This window comes from Pantherophis guttatus, chromosome 5 (assembly GCF_059756535.1).
Source record: "Pantherophis guttatus breed Tessera chromosome 5, ASM5975653v1, whole genome shotgun sequence".
Classification (NCBI taxonomy): Eukaryota; Metazoa; Chordata; class Lepidosauria; order Squamata; family Colubridae; genus Pantherophis; species Pantherophis guttatus.
In genome coordinates this window covers 2988895-3007996 of record NC_142067.1, presented here as the reverse complement: position 1 = coordinate 3007996, position 19102 = coordinate 2988895, and the positions used below count along the sequence as shown (strand labels likewise).

The following is a 19102-nucleotide window of genomic DNA, read 5'->3' as shown; positions in this document are numbered from 1 at the left end:
ACTCATATTTAGGACGGTCGCAGTGTCATGTGATCGCCTTTTCTGACCTTCTGACGAGCAAAGTCAATGGGGGGAGCCAGATTCAATTAACGACCGTGCGACTAATTTAACAACCGCCGTGATTCACTTAACAACGGTGGCAAGAACGTTCGTAAAATAGGGGGAAATTCACTTAGCAACTGTGTTGCTTCATTATCATCCTCTTTTAATGACCCCATAATCCCTTGTGGTATGGAGTCTGGGTAACTGAATGGAGCTGAGTGTTTACTGGCCGGATGCCATTCCTGTCGCCAGTGCGGAGTTTTGTCCAGCAGATATATACTCATTGTCCCCAGAGAGAGAAATATCTGCTGCTACCTAGGCTCGAACTCACAGCCTCCTGATGTCAGGTTTTGAGGTCGTCTCAAATAAATTGCATTTCAAACAAAGTCTTTGATGAAAAACCCCCATTTTATTAAGCACGACATTCTAGCTCCGACTCCATCGAAGCCAACACTGACTTCCAGACCCAAAACCCTCCCTTTCCGTTCCCCACTCCCCTGCACTCATTGGCCATCTTCCAAGTCACTCTACCTCTAATCTACTGCTCCAGCTCAAAGGAATTTCCCCCCTCCCATCCCATCTCCTAGGGGATATTATCTCCAGGGAAAAGAAGTAGGTGAAAAGTCAAACGTCCCTTTCCAGACGCCTCCGCCTCTCCTTCTTATGTCAGCACTAGAGTAAATGCAGCTTGAAGTGCTGACACCTGATTGTGTGGCGAGGGCTCCACCTCCAGGCCATCGCACCACTCTTAACAACTGCTTAGTAACAAAAAAAAAATATTGGCTCCATTGTGGTCCTAATTCAAGGACTGTCTGTACTTTACTGTCCTATTTTCTTCGCCAGATGAGGAGATCCCCAGCTCCAAAGACGTGACGGTGGAGACCACCAGCTCGGAAGAGGAGCAGGATCCCAGCGGCTTCCTTCCGATCGGTCGCCCCTTTGGCCAGAACCAGATCGTCGAAAGCCCCATGGATGGCCGAGCTATGAGACGCTCCAGTCAAGGATCCTTCACCAGGGCCAGCTTGGAAGATCTGCTGAGCGTGGATCCGGAGGCCTATCAAAGTTCCATGTGGCTGGGCACGGAGGATGGTTGGTAAGGAGACTCTGCCATCATGGAATCTCTCCAGGGCGACCCCAGAAGAAGAGTTTTCCCTTGGGGTCCAAATTGGGAAGAGGGCTCTCTGCAGCATAGCAATAGCGCTTAGACTTATATACCGCTTCACGGTGCTTTCCAGCCCTCTCTAAGCGGTTTACAGAGTCAGCCTCTTGCCCCCCAACAATCTGGGTCTTCGTTTTACAAACCTTGGAAGGACGGAAGACTGAGTCAACCTGGAGCCAGTCATGATCGAAATGCTGGCAGTGAGCAGTGAATTAGCCTGCAATACTGCATTCTCAACCACTGCGTCACCATGGAAGGAAGGGAAGGGAAGGGAAGGGAAGGGAAGGAAAGGAAAGGAAAGGAAAGGAAAGGAAGGGAAGGGAAAGGAAAAAGGGAAGGAAGGAAGGAAGGAAGGAAGGAAGGAAGGAAGGAAGGAAGGAAGGAAGGAAGGAAGGAAGGAAGGAAAGACAATAGCAATAGCGCTTAGACTTATATACCGCTTCACGGTGCTTTCCAGCCCTCTCTAAGCGGTTTACAGAGTCAGCCTCTTGCCCCCCAACAATCTGGGTCTTCGTTTTACAAACCTTGGAAGGACGGAAGACTGAGTCAACCTGGAGCCAGTCACGATCGAAATGCTGGCAGTGAGCAGTGAATTAGCCTGCAATACTGCATTCTCAACCACTGCGTCACCATGGAAGGAAGGGAAGGGAAGGGAAGGGAAGGGAAGGGAAGGAAAGGAAAGGAAAGGAAGGGAAGGGAAGGGAAAGGAAAGGAAAGGAAAGGAAAGGAAAGGAAAGGAAAGGAAAGGAAAGGAAAGGAAAGGAAAGGAAAGGAAAGGAAAGGAAAGGAAAGGAAAGGAAAGGAAAGGAAAGGAAAGAAGGAAAGGAAAGGAAAAAGGGAAGGAAGGAAGGAAGGAAGGAAGGAAGGAAGGAAGGAAGGAAGGAAAGACAATAGCAATAGCCCTTAGACTTATATACCGCTTCACAATGCTTTCCAGCTCTCTCTAAGCGGTTTACAGAGTCAGCCTCTTGCCCCCCAACAATCTGGGTCCTCGTTTGACAAACCTTGGAAGGACGGAAGGCTGAGTCAACCTGGAGCCAGTCACGATCGAAATGCTGGCAGTGAGCAGTGAATTAGCCTGCAATACTGCATTCTCAACCACTGCGCCACCATGGAAGGAAGGAAGGAAGGAAGGAAAGAAGGAAGGAGGGAAGGAAGGACAATAGCAATAGCGCTTAGACTTATATACCGCTTCACAATGCTTTCCAGCCCTCTCTAAGCGGTTTATAGAGTCAGCCTCTTGCCCCCCAACAATCTGGCTCCTCATTTTACCCACCTCGGAAGGATGGAAGGCTGAGTCAACCTTGAGCCGGTCAGGATCGAACTGCTGGCAGTGGGCAGAATTAGCCTACAATGCTGCACTCTTAACCACTGTGCCACCAGGAATGAGAATGAGAAAGGGAATAAGAGAAGAAGCAAGGAAAGAAGGAAGGAAGGGATGGAGGGAGGGAAGGATGGAAGGGAAGAGGGAGGGAAGAAGGAAGGACTAGCAATAGCACTTATATACCGCTTCCCAGTGCTTTCCAGCCCTCTCTCAGCGGTTGACAGAGCCAGCCTATTGCCCCCAACAATCCGGATCCTCATTTTACTCACCACGGAAGGACGGAAGGCTGAGTCAACCTAGAGCCTGGTGGGATTCGAACTGCCAAATTGCAGGCAGCCGGCAGTCAGCAGAAGTAGCCTGCAGTACCGCACTCTAACCACTGCGCCACCACGGCTCTTCCCCATTGGCTGGGCTGCTGTGAGGTCACCGCAGGCTCAAAGAGCCCTTAAATTCAAGGATCTGTTTCATCGCTTGGGAGCCAGCGGGAAATCATTTAGCTAACTCTGGGGGAATGATGTTGGTGGAAGAGAATATTGGCAGCTCGGAGTTGAGGTCCTGGGTGGTCTCTGAGTTTGGAAGTTTCCATGCAGACGTTTCATGACCCAACTATATAACATCACCAGTGCTGGAAGGGAGTGAGGTTTGCTCTCTGTTTAGTGAGGTTTGCCCTGTCAGTGTTGGTGGGAGTGATCTTGTAAACAGCAGCGTAACCACCAGGAACACGGCCACCAATGCCAACAGGGCAAGTCACTAGTATGTAAAATGAGAGCAAATCCCACTCTCTTCTTGCATTGATGGTATTACCTAGTTGGGTAATGAAACGTCTGCAGAAAAACAGCCAAGCTCAGACAGCACCAAGAACCCCACAGTCATTCTCCTCCTCCTCCTCCTCCTCCTCCTCCTCCTCCCTCTCCTCCTCCTCCTCCTCCTCCTCCTCCTCCTCAAGCCCCTTCTCTTCTAGCACTGATGATGTTCCCTAGTTGGGTCATGAAACGGCTTCAAAAAAACGGCTTCTGTGGGGGCGAATCATTGGCCCCCACGGAAAGGGCTCGCAACTTGGGCGTCCTCCTGGATTCACGGCTGTCTTTAGAAGAGCACTTGACGGCTGTGACCGGGAGGATTTTTCATCAGGTTCACCTGATCCGCCAGTTGCGTCCCTTTCTAGATCGGGACTCCCTACGCACGGTCACTCATGCCCTCGTTAGCTCCCGTCTGGACTACTGCAACGCTCTCTACATGGGGCTCCCCTTGAGGAGCACCCGGAGGCTCCAACTGGCGCAGAGTGCAGCCGCGCAGGTGGTAATGGGAGAGACGTGGCGCTCCCATGTAACACCTCTCCTGCGCGAGCTGCACTGGCTCCCGGTGATCTTCCGAGTGCGCTTCAAGGTTTTGGTTATCACCTTTAGAGCGCTAAATGGCTTAGGACCTGGGTACTTGCGGGACCGCCTGCTACCACCAATAGCCTCCCACCGACCAGTACGCTCCCATAGAGAGGGGCTCCTCCGGGTGCTGTCGGCCAAACAATGTCGACTGGCGGCCCCCAGGGGGAGAGCCTTCTCTGTGGGGGCACCTACGATCTGGAACGAGCTCCCCCCGGAGATACGGAGGATCCCAGATCTGCGTACCTTCCGTCGCGCGCTCAAGACATTCTTATTTCATCAAGCCAGCCTGACCTAAGTTTTTCCCCTTTTTAAATGGAAATTTTAAATTTGATTTTAAATTATTGGGGTTTTAAATTTTCAGCCAAATGATTTAATTCGTTTTACTTTATTTTAAATTTTGTATTTATATGTTTTATTCTATGGCTGTTCACCGCCCTGAGTCTTTCGGGAGTAGGCCGGTATACAAATTCAATACAAAAAAAAAAAACAACAACCCAGCTCAGAGAGCACCAAGGAACTCCCCCAAATCTAGGGCAGCTTTTTCATCAACCAACTTTGTTACGTCAACACAATACCCCTTTCCCTTGTGTTGCTCCATCTCCAGATCTCACGTCTCTTCTCTTTGGATTGCAGCATCCACGTCTATCAGTCTTCGGACAACATCCGCAACAGGAAGAACAGCCTGAAGATGCAACACACGGCCTCCGTGACATGCATTTTGTAAGTGTCAGAGGACATGTAGGGCGCGCTGCAGGGGTGAAATGTAAAATTCGTTACTACCGGTTCTGTGGACGTGGCTTGATTGCGGGGGGGGGGGGATATGACTGAGTGGACCAACTGTTTTTTGTTTTTTTTTTACTTTTAAAGGTCTCTGACGATCCCAGCTGACTTGCCTGATCGTCAGAGGCTTTTTTTCCTTTTAAAAACATTTTTTTCTACAACCTCTTCGGCCGAAGAAGCTGTAGAAAAAATGCTTTTAAAGTCTCTGACGATCCCAGCTGACTTGCCCGATTGGCAGAGGCTTTTTTTTCCTTTTAAAACCATTTTTTCTACAACCTCTTCGGCCGAAGAGGTTGCAGAAAAAAATGCTTTTAAAAGCCTCTGACGATCCCAGCTGAGCCGTGCAATCATCAGAGGCTTTTTTTTTTTACTTTTAAAAGCATTTTTTCGGCCAAAGAGGTTGTAGAAAAAATGCTTTTAAAAATTAAAAAAAAGCCTCTGATGATCGCGTGGCTCAGCTGGGCAATGGGGGGCGGGCAAGGATTTTTGCTACTGGTTCTCCGAACCACCCACCGCCATCGCTACCGGATCGGGTGATCCGGTCCAAACCAGGAGCATTTCACCCCTGGCGCGCTGACCATAATACCCATATGCCACTACACTGGACTGGTTTATATTCTCTGTGGTTTAAGAATTTTTTTTTTTATTTTGCTACACATGGTAAAGAAACGAATAGAAAAGCGTAAAGACTGAGAGATTTAGTGAAGGATGGAGAGTTTAGAAGTTTTGAACATGGGACAAGCAATCAGGATTGCGTCTGGGGGAGGAAAGGAAGGAAAGGATAGGCTACTACATGACTTGAATGATTTCCCCTTCCCATAAACCATGAACAGGCTGTCCTCTTGGCATTCACGGGATTCCATTCCAGGAGGATCTCAAGCCAAGATTGGACGGTTTGAGGATTCCTAACTTGGTTGGGCTAGAAGACCCATCCAACCCTAGGAGTCTATGATTCTGTGGCCTCCAAGGTCCGTTCCCACTTTTAAGAGTCTATGATTTTGACTTCCATGGTTCCTTCCAGCCCTGGGAGTCTATGATACTGTGACCCCCCCTCCCCTAAAGCAGGGGTCTCCAACCTTCTGGGGAATTCTGGGACTTGAAGTCCGCCAGGCTTAAAGTTGCCAAGGTTGGAGACCCCTGCCCTAAAGTCACTTCCCACCCTAAGAGTCTATGATACTATGACCTCCAAGGTACCTTCCCACCCTAGGAATCTATGATACTGTGATCTCCAAGGTCCCTTCCAACCCTAGGAATCTATGATTCTATGACCTCCAAGGTCCCTTCCAACCCTAGGAATCTATGATACTATGACCTCCAAGGTTCCTTCCCACCCTAGGAATCTATGATTGTATGACCTCCAAGGTCCCTTCCAACCCTAGGAATCTATCATACTATGACCTCCAAGGTCCCTTCCCACCCTAGGAATCTATGATACTGTGATCTCCAAGGTCCCTTCCAACCCTAGGAATCTATGATACTATGACCTCCAAGGTCCCTTCCAACCCTAGGAATCTATGATACTATGACCTCCAAGGCTCCTTCCCACCCTAGGAATCTATGATACTGTGATCTCCAAGGTCCCACCCTAGGAGTCTATGCTTCTGTGACCTCCAAGGTTCTTTCCAGCCCTAGGAGTCTATGATACTATGACCACCAAGGTCTATCCTAGCAGTCTATGGTTTTTTTCCCTAAAACTTTGCAATCTCAGTTGTGGGAATGAATTAGAACCGATCAGTGAATAATAAGCATTTAAGAATGTATTTGGGAGAACAGACCCCAAGCTTAGCATTAAACTGAGATGAATTCTCTTTTTTACTGCTCTTTCTGGCCGCAACCGTATCATGTGTGAACGGGTTTCCAAGAGGCCCAGATTTATCCGACGTAACGTGTGTGATTTCTTTCCCCAACCCTCAATATCATTGTAATTTATTTTAGAGAAATAAAGGTGAGACGGCATGGGGAAAAGTGAAACGTCCATTGGAAGTTGGGCAGCCTTTCAGTTTGATAAATGGTTATTGTCATTCTACAGGTATCTGGATAACCAGGTGTTTGTGTCTCTGGCCAACGGAGAACTGGTCGCCTATCAGAGGGAAGCAGGTAAAATATCTGAATATCATAAACCTGCCACGTAAGGTCACATAATTCCAACACTGGAAAGTTTTTAAGGAGATGTTAGATAACCTGAAGTGGTGTAGAGTTTCCAGCCTAAGCTGGGGGTTGGACTAGAAGACCTCCAAGGTCCCTTCCAACTCCTATTCTATTCTATTCTATTCTATTCTATTCTATTCTATTCTATTCTATTCTATTCTCTATTCCATATTTCTGTTCTGTTCTGTTCTGTTCTATTCTATTCTATTCTATTCTATTCTATTCTATTCTATTCTCTATTCCATATTTCTGTTCTGTTCTGTTCTATTCTATTCTCTATTCCATATTTCTATTCTATTCTATTCTATTCTATTCTATTCTATTCTATTCTATTCTATTCTATTCTATTCTATTCTATTCTATTCTATTCTATTCTACCTTGCCTTCCATCGTTTTTTGGCTCAAAAAAGGGGCCCGAGGACAATTTTCTCCTCCTTCCCCCACACTTGGCTGAACTACACCTTCCATCATCCCCATCCAGCAAAGCACTGGCCACTTCTGCTTTCCTGTTCTGGATGGGTTGAGAACGTTGGGGCTTGCAATCCCACAAACCTGGGGACCAGAGCTGAAATGCTCCCAGTTCGGACTGTACGATGGGTGTAAGTCAAGGACTAGCTGTACACTGATTCATTGCTATAAAGCCTATGCACAAAGGAATGCTCTCAACTAAGAGTTAGCACCCACTAGGAGTTAGCTAAGGGACGACTGAATTCAAGGGAGGTTGGATGGCTATGTAGGGATTAACAGAGTTGGGAGGGACCTTGTAGGTCATCTAGTCCAACCCCCTGCCCGAGCAGGAAACCCTACACCATTTCTGACAGATGGCAGTCCAGTCTCTTCTTGAAAGCCTCCAGGGATGAAGCTCCCACAGCTTCCGAAGGCAACTTCTCTTCCATCGGTTGATTGTTCTCACTGTCAGGAAATTTCTTCTTATTTCCAGGTTGAATCTCTCCTTGATCGGTTTCCATCCATTATTCTTTGTCTGGCCTTCGGGGGCTTCGGAGAATAGCTTGACCCCCTTCCTCCTCTCTGGCAGCCCCTCAAATATTGGAAGATGCTCTCCTGTCTCCCCTGGTCCTTCTCTTCACTAGACTAGCCAGGCCCAGTTCCTGCAACCGTTCATCCTATGTTTTAGCCTCCAGTCCCCTCATCATCCTGGTTGCTCTTCTCTGCCCTTTTTCTAGAGTCTCAACATCTTTTTTATAGTGTGGTGACCAAAACTGGATGCAGTACTCTAGGTGTGGTCTTACTAAGGCTTTATAGAGTGGTATTAGTACCTCCCTTGATCTTGATTGTATCCCTCTGTTAATGCAATTTAGGATTGTGTTGGCTTTTTTGGCTGCCGCTGCACACAACTAGCTCATATTTAACCGGTTGTCCACTAAGACTCCAAGATCCCTTTCACAGCTACTGCTATTATTCTAGGCTGATCGCCCTTTTGACTCCGCCTCCAGGTTCTGCCACTTCTTCTCCTGCAACCCCATCCTCCATATAGTGAGGCGTCTTTTGTTCCGAAGCGAAACTCAGGTTGCCTATCTTCTTTCTTCTCTTCCAGGACGTTTTTGGGACTCTCAGAACTCCAAATCTCTCTTGTTGGGCTCTCCGGGCAACCCCGTAACCAAGATGGTGGCCGTGGGAGGGAAGCTGTGGTGTGGATGCCAGAACCGAATCGTTATCCTCAAGACTTCTACGCTGCTTCAGGAGGTAAGAAGGGGTCAATTCTAGCTCCACCAGCTTCTGAAGGCAACTGTCAAGTTTCGAGGTCGTCTCAAATAAATTGCATTTCAAACAAAGTCTTTGAAGAAAACTCCCAGTTATTAAGCACGACATTCAAAGCCCGACTCATCGTAGCCAACACTGACTTCCAGACCCAAAACCCTCCCTTTCTGTTCCCCACTTCCCTGCACTCATTGGCTATCTTCCAAGTCACTCTACCCCTAATCTACTGCTCCAACTCAAAGGAATTTCCCTCCTCCCATCCCATCTCCTAGGGAATATTATCTCCAGGGAAAATAAGTAGGTGAAAAGTCAAACGTCCCTTTCCAGATGCCTCTGCTCCTCCTTTTTATGTCAGCACTAGAGTAAATGCAGCTTGAAGTGCTGACAGCAACATCTCCAGAGGTTCCAACCGCCACCAGATTCCTCTGTGTTTTGCAAGGGATCTTGGAGAACCAGGAGATCATTGATGGTGGGGTTGGAGACCTCAAGCCCATAGCTGACTTTGGGCCTCTAAAATAACACACACAAGTGGAAATCATGAGGTTTTTGAGCAAGAGGGATCTTTCTGTTGGAACGTTTGAGTCAAGATGGTTGGTCTCTTGGTGAAAGTTGTTGGGAGGAGAAATAAAACAAGGGTGGTACCTCTCAGTCTGCAGGTGTGAAACCCAACAAGCAAAGGCCTGCAGAGAGAAACCTTCGTAGGTAGTCCTTGACCTACAATCACAGTTGAGCCCAAAATCTCAGTTGTTAAGCAAGACAGTTGTTAATTGAGTTTTGTCCCATTTTATGACCTTCCTTGCCACAGAGAATCACTGCAGTCGTTAAGAGCACCTCTTTCTCCTTCTGTCCCGGCCACTTTTTACAGAAGCACAGTGGAGAGCGTTTTAACAAACTGCATCCCTGTTTGGTTTGATGGCAGCAGAGCCTCAGATAGAAAGTCCCTACAGAGAGTGGGGAGGACAATGGAGAAGATTATAGGAAGTTCGCTTCCCGTCATTCAGGATGCTGCATATAAGCGCTACGTGCTTTGTTAGCACTGTTAGAGACCCCACACACCCACTTCACAGTCTGTTTCTGTTGCTCCCCTCTGGGAGGAGGTTTCGGAATATTTCTAGCAGGACTACCAGATTCTGTAATAGCTTTATTCCCTATGCCGCCCTTCTGGTTAACTCGCAAGATTTGTTTCTCTCTCTGTCATATAATATACCGTGTTTCCCTGAAAACAAGACCCTGTCTTATACTTTTTTTTGAACCCCGAAATAAGCGCTTGGCCTTATTGCCATGTGCTCAAAAGTCTGATTGGGCTTATTATTAGGGGATGTCTTATTTTAGGGAAAACAGGGTATGTGGATATGTGGGTATATGCATATTTATTTATTTATTTATTTATTTGATTTATTTATTCTGCCATAATCATGTAGTGTATATTGGAGGTGGAGACCCTTTGAGAGCTGTATGCAACAAAATTTCACTTTAATGTATGCTGATTAGTGGACGTTCAAAGTGACCATAAAGTTATTATTCTATTCTATTCTATTCTATTCTATTCTATTCTATTCTATTCTATTCTATTCTATTCTATTCTATTCCTATTTCATTTTATTCTATTCTATTCTATTCCTATTTCATTCTATTCTATTCTATTCTATTCTATTCTATTCTATTCTATTCTATTCTATTCTATTCTATTCTATTCTATTCCTAATTCATATTCTATTCTATTCCTATTCCTATTTCATTCTATTCTATTCTATTCTATTCTGTTCTATTCTATTCCTAATTCATATTCTATTCTATTCCTTATTCATATTCTATTCTATTTTATTCTATTCCTTATTCTATTCTATTCTACTATTTTGTATTCTGTCTTCTCGTCTCTTTTATTCTATTCCTATTCTATTATTTTTTATTCTAAATTCCATTCTATTCTTATTATTTCTATTCTGTTCTACTATTTTGTATTCTATTATTTTGTATTCTCTCTTCTCTTCCCTTCCCTTCCCTTCTCAAGTTAGTAACACGGCTGTTAAGGGAATCTGGCCTCCCCAATAACTTTGCTCGTCGGAAGGTCACAAAAGGAGGATACACATGACCCCGGGACGCTGCAACCGTCATAAATATGAGTCAGCTCAGTTGCCAAGTATCTGAATTTTGATCATGCAACCATAGGAAGTGGTCATAAGTGTGAAAAGTTATCCTAAGTCACTTTTCCCAGTGCCGTTGTAACTTTGAACGGACACTAAACAAACTGTCGTAAGACAAGGACCACCTGAACTCACTCACTCATAATTTCAACCAGTCATTAAGCAAACAGTCATACATCTGAGGAGTAAGTGACACGAGTATCTTTGTAAGAAATCATCAGCCAGGTTTCTCTGCTCTCCTCCCCAGCACACATTCCTGGTTGGGCAAGACAGCAATCGCAGTGTGACCTGTTTAGTGACCTCCAGCGTCGGGATTTGGGTGAGCCTCCAGGGCAGTGCCCAGGTCAGGCTTTATCATCCTGCCAGCTATGACCAGTTGGCTGAAGTGGACGTCACCCCTCCGGTCCACAAGATGCTGGCAGGTAAGATACCGCCAATCAGATGCCATTGCAGCTGCTTGCATGAGATTGCGGGATGTGTGTTTATGTGCGTGTGTTTGTGTGTGTGAGAGAGAGAGAGAGGGAGGGAGGGAGAGAGAGAGAGCGCATGTGTGTATGTCTTTATGAGATAAAGTGGCTGGACACACTGCCCTCTAAGACAGCATTCCTTAACTTTGGCCACTTAAGATGTGTGAATTTCAACTCCCAGAATTCCCCAGCCAGCATGCTGGCTGCAGAATTCTGTAAATTAAGAGTCCATTTTTGCTTGCTGGGGCATTCTGGGAGTCGAAATCCACCCTTGTTGGCTGGGGAATTCTGGGAGTTGAAGTCCACATATCAAAGTCCCAAGTTTGGGAAACTCTGAACTATATTAAGAGCACTTTTTGTGAGATACCTTACATAATATTATTATGCTGGCTGGGGAACTCTGGGAGTTGAAGTCCCTGCATCTTAAAATTCCCGAGGCTGAGAAAAATGATCACACATTTTAAAAAGGCGCTATTGTGACCCAGGCCCAAGTAAGTAGTAGGAAAATCAGTCAGTGAAGAAACAAACAAACTTTATTCGAACAGCTGAGAATGACTTCATCCCCAGCGTCTTTCAACTAAATTATAGCAAATTCCTCCCAACACAAATTCCTCAGTCCTATCGCAAACCTTGGTCCAATTAGGCAAACTGCCAAAGGCCTTTCTTGGCAAAGTCACAGATATAAAAATAAATACAAGACATAGATGAGAAGAAGACGAAGCTACCAACGTTGTTTTCCGGCAAAGCTCAAACGCCGTTGCTGGTCTGTTTTAAGCCTTATGGGAGGGGCCAATCATCTCTTGGCCTTACTCCCGAGTCGTCCTCTTTGCTTGAGCTGCTCTTGCCTTCTGGCAGCTCTTCTCACGTGTGCATTAGGAACAGGCTCCTCCTGTTCCTCTGCCTCACTCCTATCAGGCTCTGGAGGCTCCGGAGTCCGCACCTCACTCCCCGATGGTCCTGGCCCCATCTCTGCCTCCGACGCAGAGCCCTCATCCGGGCCTTCCCCAGCCTCCAGGACTGGCCCATGTCCTTCCTCAGCCTCATCGCTGTCCGACTCCGCTGCCAGCTCCTCAGTTGTGGTTATGGCCACCAGCTTGATTTCCAGAGGGAAAGAGAAACCAAGGCCAGACAAACCATCATTCCTGGGTTTGATTTTGAAGGCTCTCCTGAAAAAATAACCCAAAGACTTTTAATATTCACTTCTTGCTCTCCCCGGTTGTAGGATCAGACGCCATCATCCGACAACACAAGGCGGCTTGTTTGCGGATCACTTCCCTCTTGGCCTGCAAAGATCTCCTCTGGATCGGCACCAGCGCAGGGGTCGTGCTGACCCTTCCCATCACAGGCAACCCGGCTGTTCTAAAGACCCCGCTTCTCCCGGTGGGACTTTCCCAAGGCCACACCGGTCACGTCCGATTCCTAACGTCCGTCGAGCTGCCCGAAGGTTTTAACGTCCTTTTTCCCCTGCCAGGAGAACCAGGTGAGCCGGCCGGAATTTTCAATTGGTGATAGATGCTGTAAGCATGAATATTCATAATTAGCAAACTCCACAATTGAGCCCCAAATTTCCAAGACAGTTGTTAAGTGAGTTTTGCCCCATTTTATGACCTTGCCAAGTTGTTAAATGAATCACTGCAATTCTTAGTAACACAGCTGTTAAGTGAATCTGTCTTCCTCGCTGACTTAGCTTGTCGGAAGGTCACAAAAGGGGATCACATAACCTTGGGACACGGCAACGGTCATAAATATGAGTCAGCTGCCAAGCATCTGAATTTCGATCGTGTGACCACGGGGATGCTTCTATGGTCGCAAGTGTGAAAACCGGTCCTAAGTCATGTTTTTCAGTGCCGTTGTAACTTTGAACGGTCACTAAATGAATGGTCGTAAGGCAAAGACTACCCAAACAATGCATTTGGTTTTACTTTTGATAGATTTATGTTGCTTCATGCAGAATTGTGTCTTGATCGGCTCCCTCTCTCGCCCACCTGCCCGTACAGGTATAGACAAATCCAGTGAATCGGACAAACGGGATTCAACGAGACACCGGTCGTCCAAATCCAAAATGCTCGTGGTCAGTGGTGGTGACGGCTATGAGGACTTCAGACTCACCAACAGCAGTGAGACCGTGGGCCGGGACGACAGCACAAACCACCTTCTTCTCTGGAGAGTCTGATGTGGGTCAGAACGGGCCCTCCCCCACCCCCCAGTTGGGGTGGGCCGGGGCAGAGAGCGAGAAAGAGAGAGATCCAAACTCCCGTCCTCGCCGTTCACACCTGAACGGGTACTCCTTAGCTGTACGTCATCCTCTTGACTGTCTCGTATGCGCGATTGCTATCCGGAGGGAGCCGTGCCTTGAGGAGAATTGTTGCCGATCCCCGCCGACCAACCCCCTTGTAGAACGCACATCCATATTGCACGCCTCGCGCTTACCGCTGTCTCTTAAGTGTAACGGGGAGGCGCGCGCACACGTGCGTACGAGAGGCTGCAGGAGGGCCCGAGGGGCCACGCTGTTACGCAGAGGCCCCGTGGGAAGGCCCAGAGAGGGCAAAGATGGACCTTCAGCCCCGTTTAAGAAAGGGATACTCCACTTGGTGGAAACGATTTGGTGAGATTGTCCCCGGCTCGACCCACCGAGGGGTTGGATCTTGTGCCGATGAAGGTCTTCGAAGCGATCTCAGGAGATCTAGAAAACATCCAGAAATCTATGCTGCATCCAGAGTTCGATTCGCCCACATGGCTTTTCAAAAAAGGAGGTTCAAAACCCCCAAATCCACTCTTCACCTCCCGACACTTCGCACGCCCGGTTACCTTCCAATTCACTCCGTTTCACCGTTTTAACGCTCCCGGGGGATTCCTTTTCCTCGGCCGCCAGGGTACCGATAACTCTAGGGGTTTTCTTTTTCGCTTGCACGTGGGTGCGCATGTGTCTTATTTTTTTCAAGTGTATGTATAAATAATCTTTTATTTATTGTTGATCGGAGCAAAGAGGAGTTGTTTGGGGCCACAGGATAGAAACTGCGTAGGGGGCTGAGGATGCTTAACGGCTGTTTCCTCGTCTCGTCGGAAGATGGTCCGAATCATGATAACGGAAAATGTCCTTGGTGTGTACAGGAGGTTGCGGCCTGTTGTAATGGAGTCATTCCAGAGTAGCTGAAGTGTCTGTGTGTGTGTGTGTGTGTGTCTGTGTGCGTATGGTTGTTTATAAAAGGCTGGTTGGAACAAAGAAATTGTGGGGGAAACAGTTAACAAGGGTTTCAAACAGTGTTTCTCATCCTGGGCAATTTTAAAACGGGTGGACTTCAACTCCCAGAATTCCCTGGCCACCCGGGGAATTCTGGGAGCGGAAATCAGAATAAAAGAATAACAAGAGTTGGAAGGGTCCTTGGAGGTCTTCTAGTCCAGCCACAGTTCATTTAGTGATGGTTCAAAGTTACAACGTCACTGAAAAAAAGCGACTTATGACCGTTTTTCAGTTATGACCTTCGCGGCATTCCCCATAATCACACGATCAAAATTCAGACGCTTGGCAATTGATTCATTTTATGACCATTACTGTTTTCCCTGAGTTATGTGTTCTGCGACCTTCTGATGAGCACAGTCCACGGGGAAAACCAGATTCACTTAACAGAAGTTGTGAATGCTCCAACACTGGAAATTTTTAAGAAGATGTTAGATAACCATTTGTCTGAAGTGGTGTAGGGTTTCCTGCCTGGGCAGAGGGTTAGACTAGAAGACCTCCAAGGTCCCTTCCAACTCATATTCTATTCTAACAATTGCAGTGACTCACTTAACAACTGAGGCAAAAAAAAAGTCATAAAATGGAGCAAACCTCACTTAACAACCGAAACTTCGGGCTCCCTTGTGGTCGTATGTCGAGGACTGCCTGTACCATTTCAGGCACAAATAGTTATCCAATCTCGTCTTAAAAACCTCCAGTGTTGGGGCACCCACAACTTCTGGATTCAACTCCCCCCACACACAAACACACCTGGCTGGGGAATTCTGGGAGTTGAAGTCCACCCATCTTTAAAATTTGCCCGGGTTGAGAAGAATCGATCCAAGTAGCAGAGTTGCAATCCAGAGCAGACCATCCAAATCCTCACCATTGCATTTTCCTTGGGGCTTCCTCACCGCGGCATCCCGGAGAAGAAGTGGGGGGCGAGGATGAGAGCTTTACAGGCCCACACCCCACCCCAACCTGGTACCTTGTACAGTATTTATATTTTGTCTGTGTGTGTGTGTTTTTTTTTTTTTAATGCCAGCTCTTCACTGTTTGCAGAAGGGAACGGAGAGGCACGGAGAGCTTAGCAGCACTTAATTTGCAGGTGGCTTTTTTTTTTTTAGGAACATCAAGGAGGGCTTCCCCACCCCCCCAAAAAAAGAAAGAAATAATAACACCCCCTCCCCAAAGAAATGTTGTGTTTGCTGCCCCAGAAAATCAGGAGAGAAGCAAGACTGCGAACGAAGCAACAATTACGCCTAAAATGAAATTTGAGGGTCTGCGCATCAGCCGCTCTGTGTGGCCGTTGGAGGTGGCTAGGAAAGAAATTGGAAAGGAACAGAAATATAAGATTATTGGAGCATTAATGAGAATTTGTAGGGGAGAATTTTAGTCTCGATCTGGCCTTCCTTCGGCCATGTATTCCCGGATGAGAACTTCATCCATCCAATGCGGACTGACCCATATATAAATTGTCCCAAATCTGGTTGTGTTTTGCAGCCTACATCTCTTAGAGAATGTGAGAAAAGGCAGATTCCTAATGCCCCAAAGGCATAACTTTTTACTTGGTAGAGAGTCTTTTAGGATATAATTATCAGTAGAAGCCGAGCAATTTGGAGACCAATAACTTAAGCCAGTCTTAAGGGTGTTCTCTGAGCTACGTTGCTTTCTTGCAGACGTTTCACGACCCAACGAGGTAACATCATCAGTGCTAGAAGGGAGTGGGGAGAAGATACCCCGAAGTCTTCTATCACCAATGATGTTTCTTAATTGGGTCATGAAACATGACCCAAGAAAACGACCAATCTCAGAGAGCACTAAAGACCCCACAGTTCTCCTCCTCCTCCTCTTTTCCTCCACAAACCTCCCTCCCTCCTAGCATTGATGATGTTACCTACCTGGGTCTTGAAACGTCTTCAAGAAAACCACCAAACTCAGAGAGCAACCAAGGGCCCCACAGAGCTACAGACATTCCCTTCTACTGGTAGCAATCTTAAGGATTTGAAACGTATCCACGGAGAAGTAATTTGGGCCCCCAAATTGTGCACTTGCTTCCAATCTAAATAATAAATCCCGTGCTACAGATTTTCTTACCCCTCTTCGAAATCCGAGCACTTAAAATCACAGTCTGGACGACTGAGCTTCCTAATTCACCCAAACTCAAAACTTCGGAACGAAACTTAAAATGTTAATTTTATCCGGTTGGTTTTGAAATGAGACCATAGCTTGTTCTTCGCAGGACTTCTGCACCTCCTCAGTTATTGCTGAATCCGTGATACAAAACATGCACCTAAACATTGGGCTTTAACTTTTAGTTCAAACGGATTTAACCTAGATTTTGTTGTGACTTCAAGATTTGTTTTGTTATAATACGGTCCATTTCAAGATAATATTAGGATGGGGGTGGGGCTTGGTAACCCTCCTAAGTCTGACCATAAAAGCATCGCTTCCTCGGCTGAGCTTGAAAAGCCAGCACTTGGCTTATTATTATTTGGAAAGGAGGCCACCAGGAAATCCCAGGCAGAAAACAGTAGGGAAAAAACCATCCTGGGAAACAGGAGTGGCAAGCATTCTCTTTTGCGGCTGTGAAAGGATCGTGGAGGTGCCAAAATAGTCACCAGAAATTATGCTCAGAGGCTTTTGTTTTTCTAGAGCGTTTTTTGTCAGTCTCGGCAACATGAAGCTTGGATGGATTTCAACTCCCAGAATTCCCCAGCCGACGGGGAATTGTCTACCCTCTTAACTTGGCTTTTTGAAGAGCAAAAATCAGATGGTTGTAAGCTTGAAGTCTCCTTCAAACACTGGGGACTCCATTTTGTTGTGTTAGCCACATCAAAGGGACCTCCCTGTGCCAATTTTTGGAGCTTTCCCGACACCCTGATTTCATGTAAAAGCTCTCACAGAAGGTCCTTCTAAGCCTCTTAATATCTAGCCTTCGTTCTTCTGAACATCTGCAGGAGGCCTCCTTACAAACCTTCCGAGATACGTGTGGGCTTCTTCATCCGTCTCCATTTCTCTTAGGGCCAAAGTCTTACGAAACCATCCAACCTCATCAGCTTTCAGCCATCGCTTCTCCCAAGATGGACACGTCCAGCGAAGGGGGACCAACAGTCAAGCTGGCTACCACCATCTCAACTGTTTTGATGCTCCGACGTACTATACATCATTTTTCTCCCTCGCTGTCACCCCCTGCCCAAATAAAATTTGGACATCAACTTAACAACAGTTCATTTAGCGACCGTTCCAAGTAACAACAAAGGCACCAAAGAAAGTGACTTACGATTTTTCGCACGACCATTGCGGCAACCCCGGTGGTCACACAATCATAATTCAGACACCTTGGCAACCGATTCATATTTATGACGGGAGCAATGTCCCGGGGTCGTGTGATCCTGTTTTGCGACCTGACAAGTCCATGGGGAAGCCTGACTCACTTAACAACCGTGTCCCTCACTTAACGACTTTAGTGATTTAACTGTGGATAGAAAGGTGGTGAAATGGGGCAAAACTCATTTAATAAGAGAAATTTGGGACTCGGTTGAGGTTGTAAATCGAGGACTACCTGTATTAACCCCAAATCACTCTAGCCTGCTGAAGGTAATGATTGTGGACCTATCCTGACTATCTAGACTTCACCGTTATTTTCAGTTCTTTTTTTAGAACGCTATCTCACCTGGCCTCTCTTCCCCCAAGCCGTCCTTGGAGGCGATCCAAAACTGTCTTCAAATTATAATTGTCTCCCAGGGTGGAAACAGGGAAATTATAACATGTGAGAGGAGACCTTGTATCACCTGTATTTAGGTAGCATTTGAACCAATTTAGGGATTTTGTTTTTCGTGGCCCTGGATTTCTTGTTTTGTCTACAGTTTGGTAAGCGTGGAGAATCCTTTAAAAAGACCGAATGGCTGAATTCTTGGCTGAAAAGGGACTTCCTAACTCTCTGGAAGTTCATAAGTTCTCCATGTTGGCCACTTGAAGATGTGTGGGCTTTCAACTTAGAGATTTCCACTGGAATTTGGTAATTTTTCCACGGTAACATGAAGACGTGTAGACTTCAACTCCCAGAATTCCCCTGAAAATTCGTAATTTCTCCATTTTGGTGCTGGAAGATGGGTGGATTTCAACTCCCTGGGAATTCATAATTTTTAAGAATTTTAAGAAATGTGGACTTCAACTCCCAGAATTCCCTAATTTCTCCACTTTGGCACTGGAAGAGATGTGGATTTCAATTCCTAGAATTCCCATGGAAATTCATAATTTCTCCACTTTGGTGCTGGAAGAGATGTGGACTTCAATTCCTAGAATTCCCCTGGAAATTCATAATTTCTCCACTTTGGCCATTTTAAGAAATGTGGATTTCAACTCCCAGAATTCCCTTGGAAATCCATAATTTCTCCACTTCAGCGCTGGAAGATGGGTGGACTTCAACTCCCAGAATTCCCCTGCCAGTGCCACAGTGAAGAATTGATCTCTACGCTAAATTCTAACTCTATGATTCTATAAGACTTCAGCTGAGCTTTCACGCAGGATTAGAATCCCTGAATTTATAAGGTGAAAGGGTTCTTAGAGGTCATCTATTCGAACAACTTAATACAGGTAGTCCTCGAGTTACAACAATTCATTTAGCAACTGTTCAAAGTTACAAGAGCACTGAAAAAAGGGACATGACTGTTTTTCACACTTAACGACCCTTAAAGCTTTCCCATGGTCAGAATTC

The 19102-nt window shown here is 46.4% G+C and overlaps 1 protein-coding gene across 1 annotated transcript in view; it reads left to right on the top strand.

Annotated features, from left to right (window-relative positions):
• ARHGEF17 (Rho guanine nucleotide exchange factor 17) overlaps nt 1-15554 on the top strand; it is a 138733-nt gene extending 123179 nt beyond the window's left edge. The window contains exons 15-21 of the mRNA XM_087895727.1: nt 886-1135; nt 4541-4627; nt 6717-6784; nt 8391-8539; nt 10946-11120; nt 12388-12645; nt 13163-15554. Of these exons, the coding sequence (XP_087751853.1) occupies nt 886-1135; nt 4541-4627; nt 6717-6784; nt 8391-8539; nt 10946-11120; nt 12388-12645; nt 13163-13338 (1163 nt within the window). The 3' untranslated portion in view covers nt 13339-15554. The remainder of the gene's footprint in view (nt 1-885; nt 1136-4540; nt 4628-6716; nt 6785-8390; nt 8540-10945; nt 11121-12387; nt 12646-13162) is intronic.
• Nucleotides 15555-19102: the final 3548 nt, after the last annotated feature.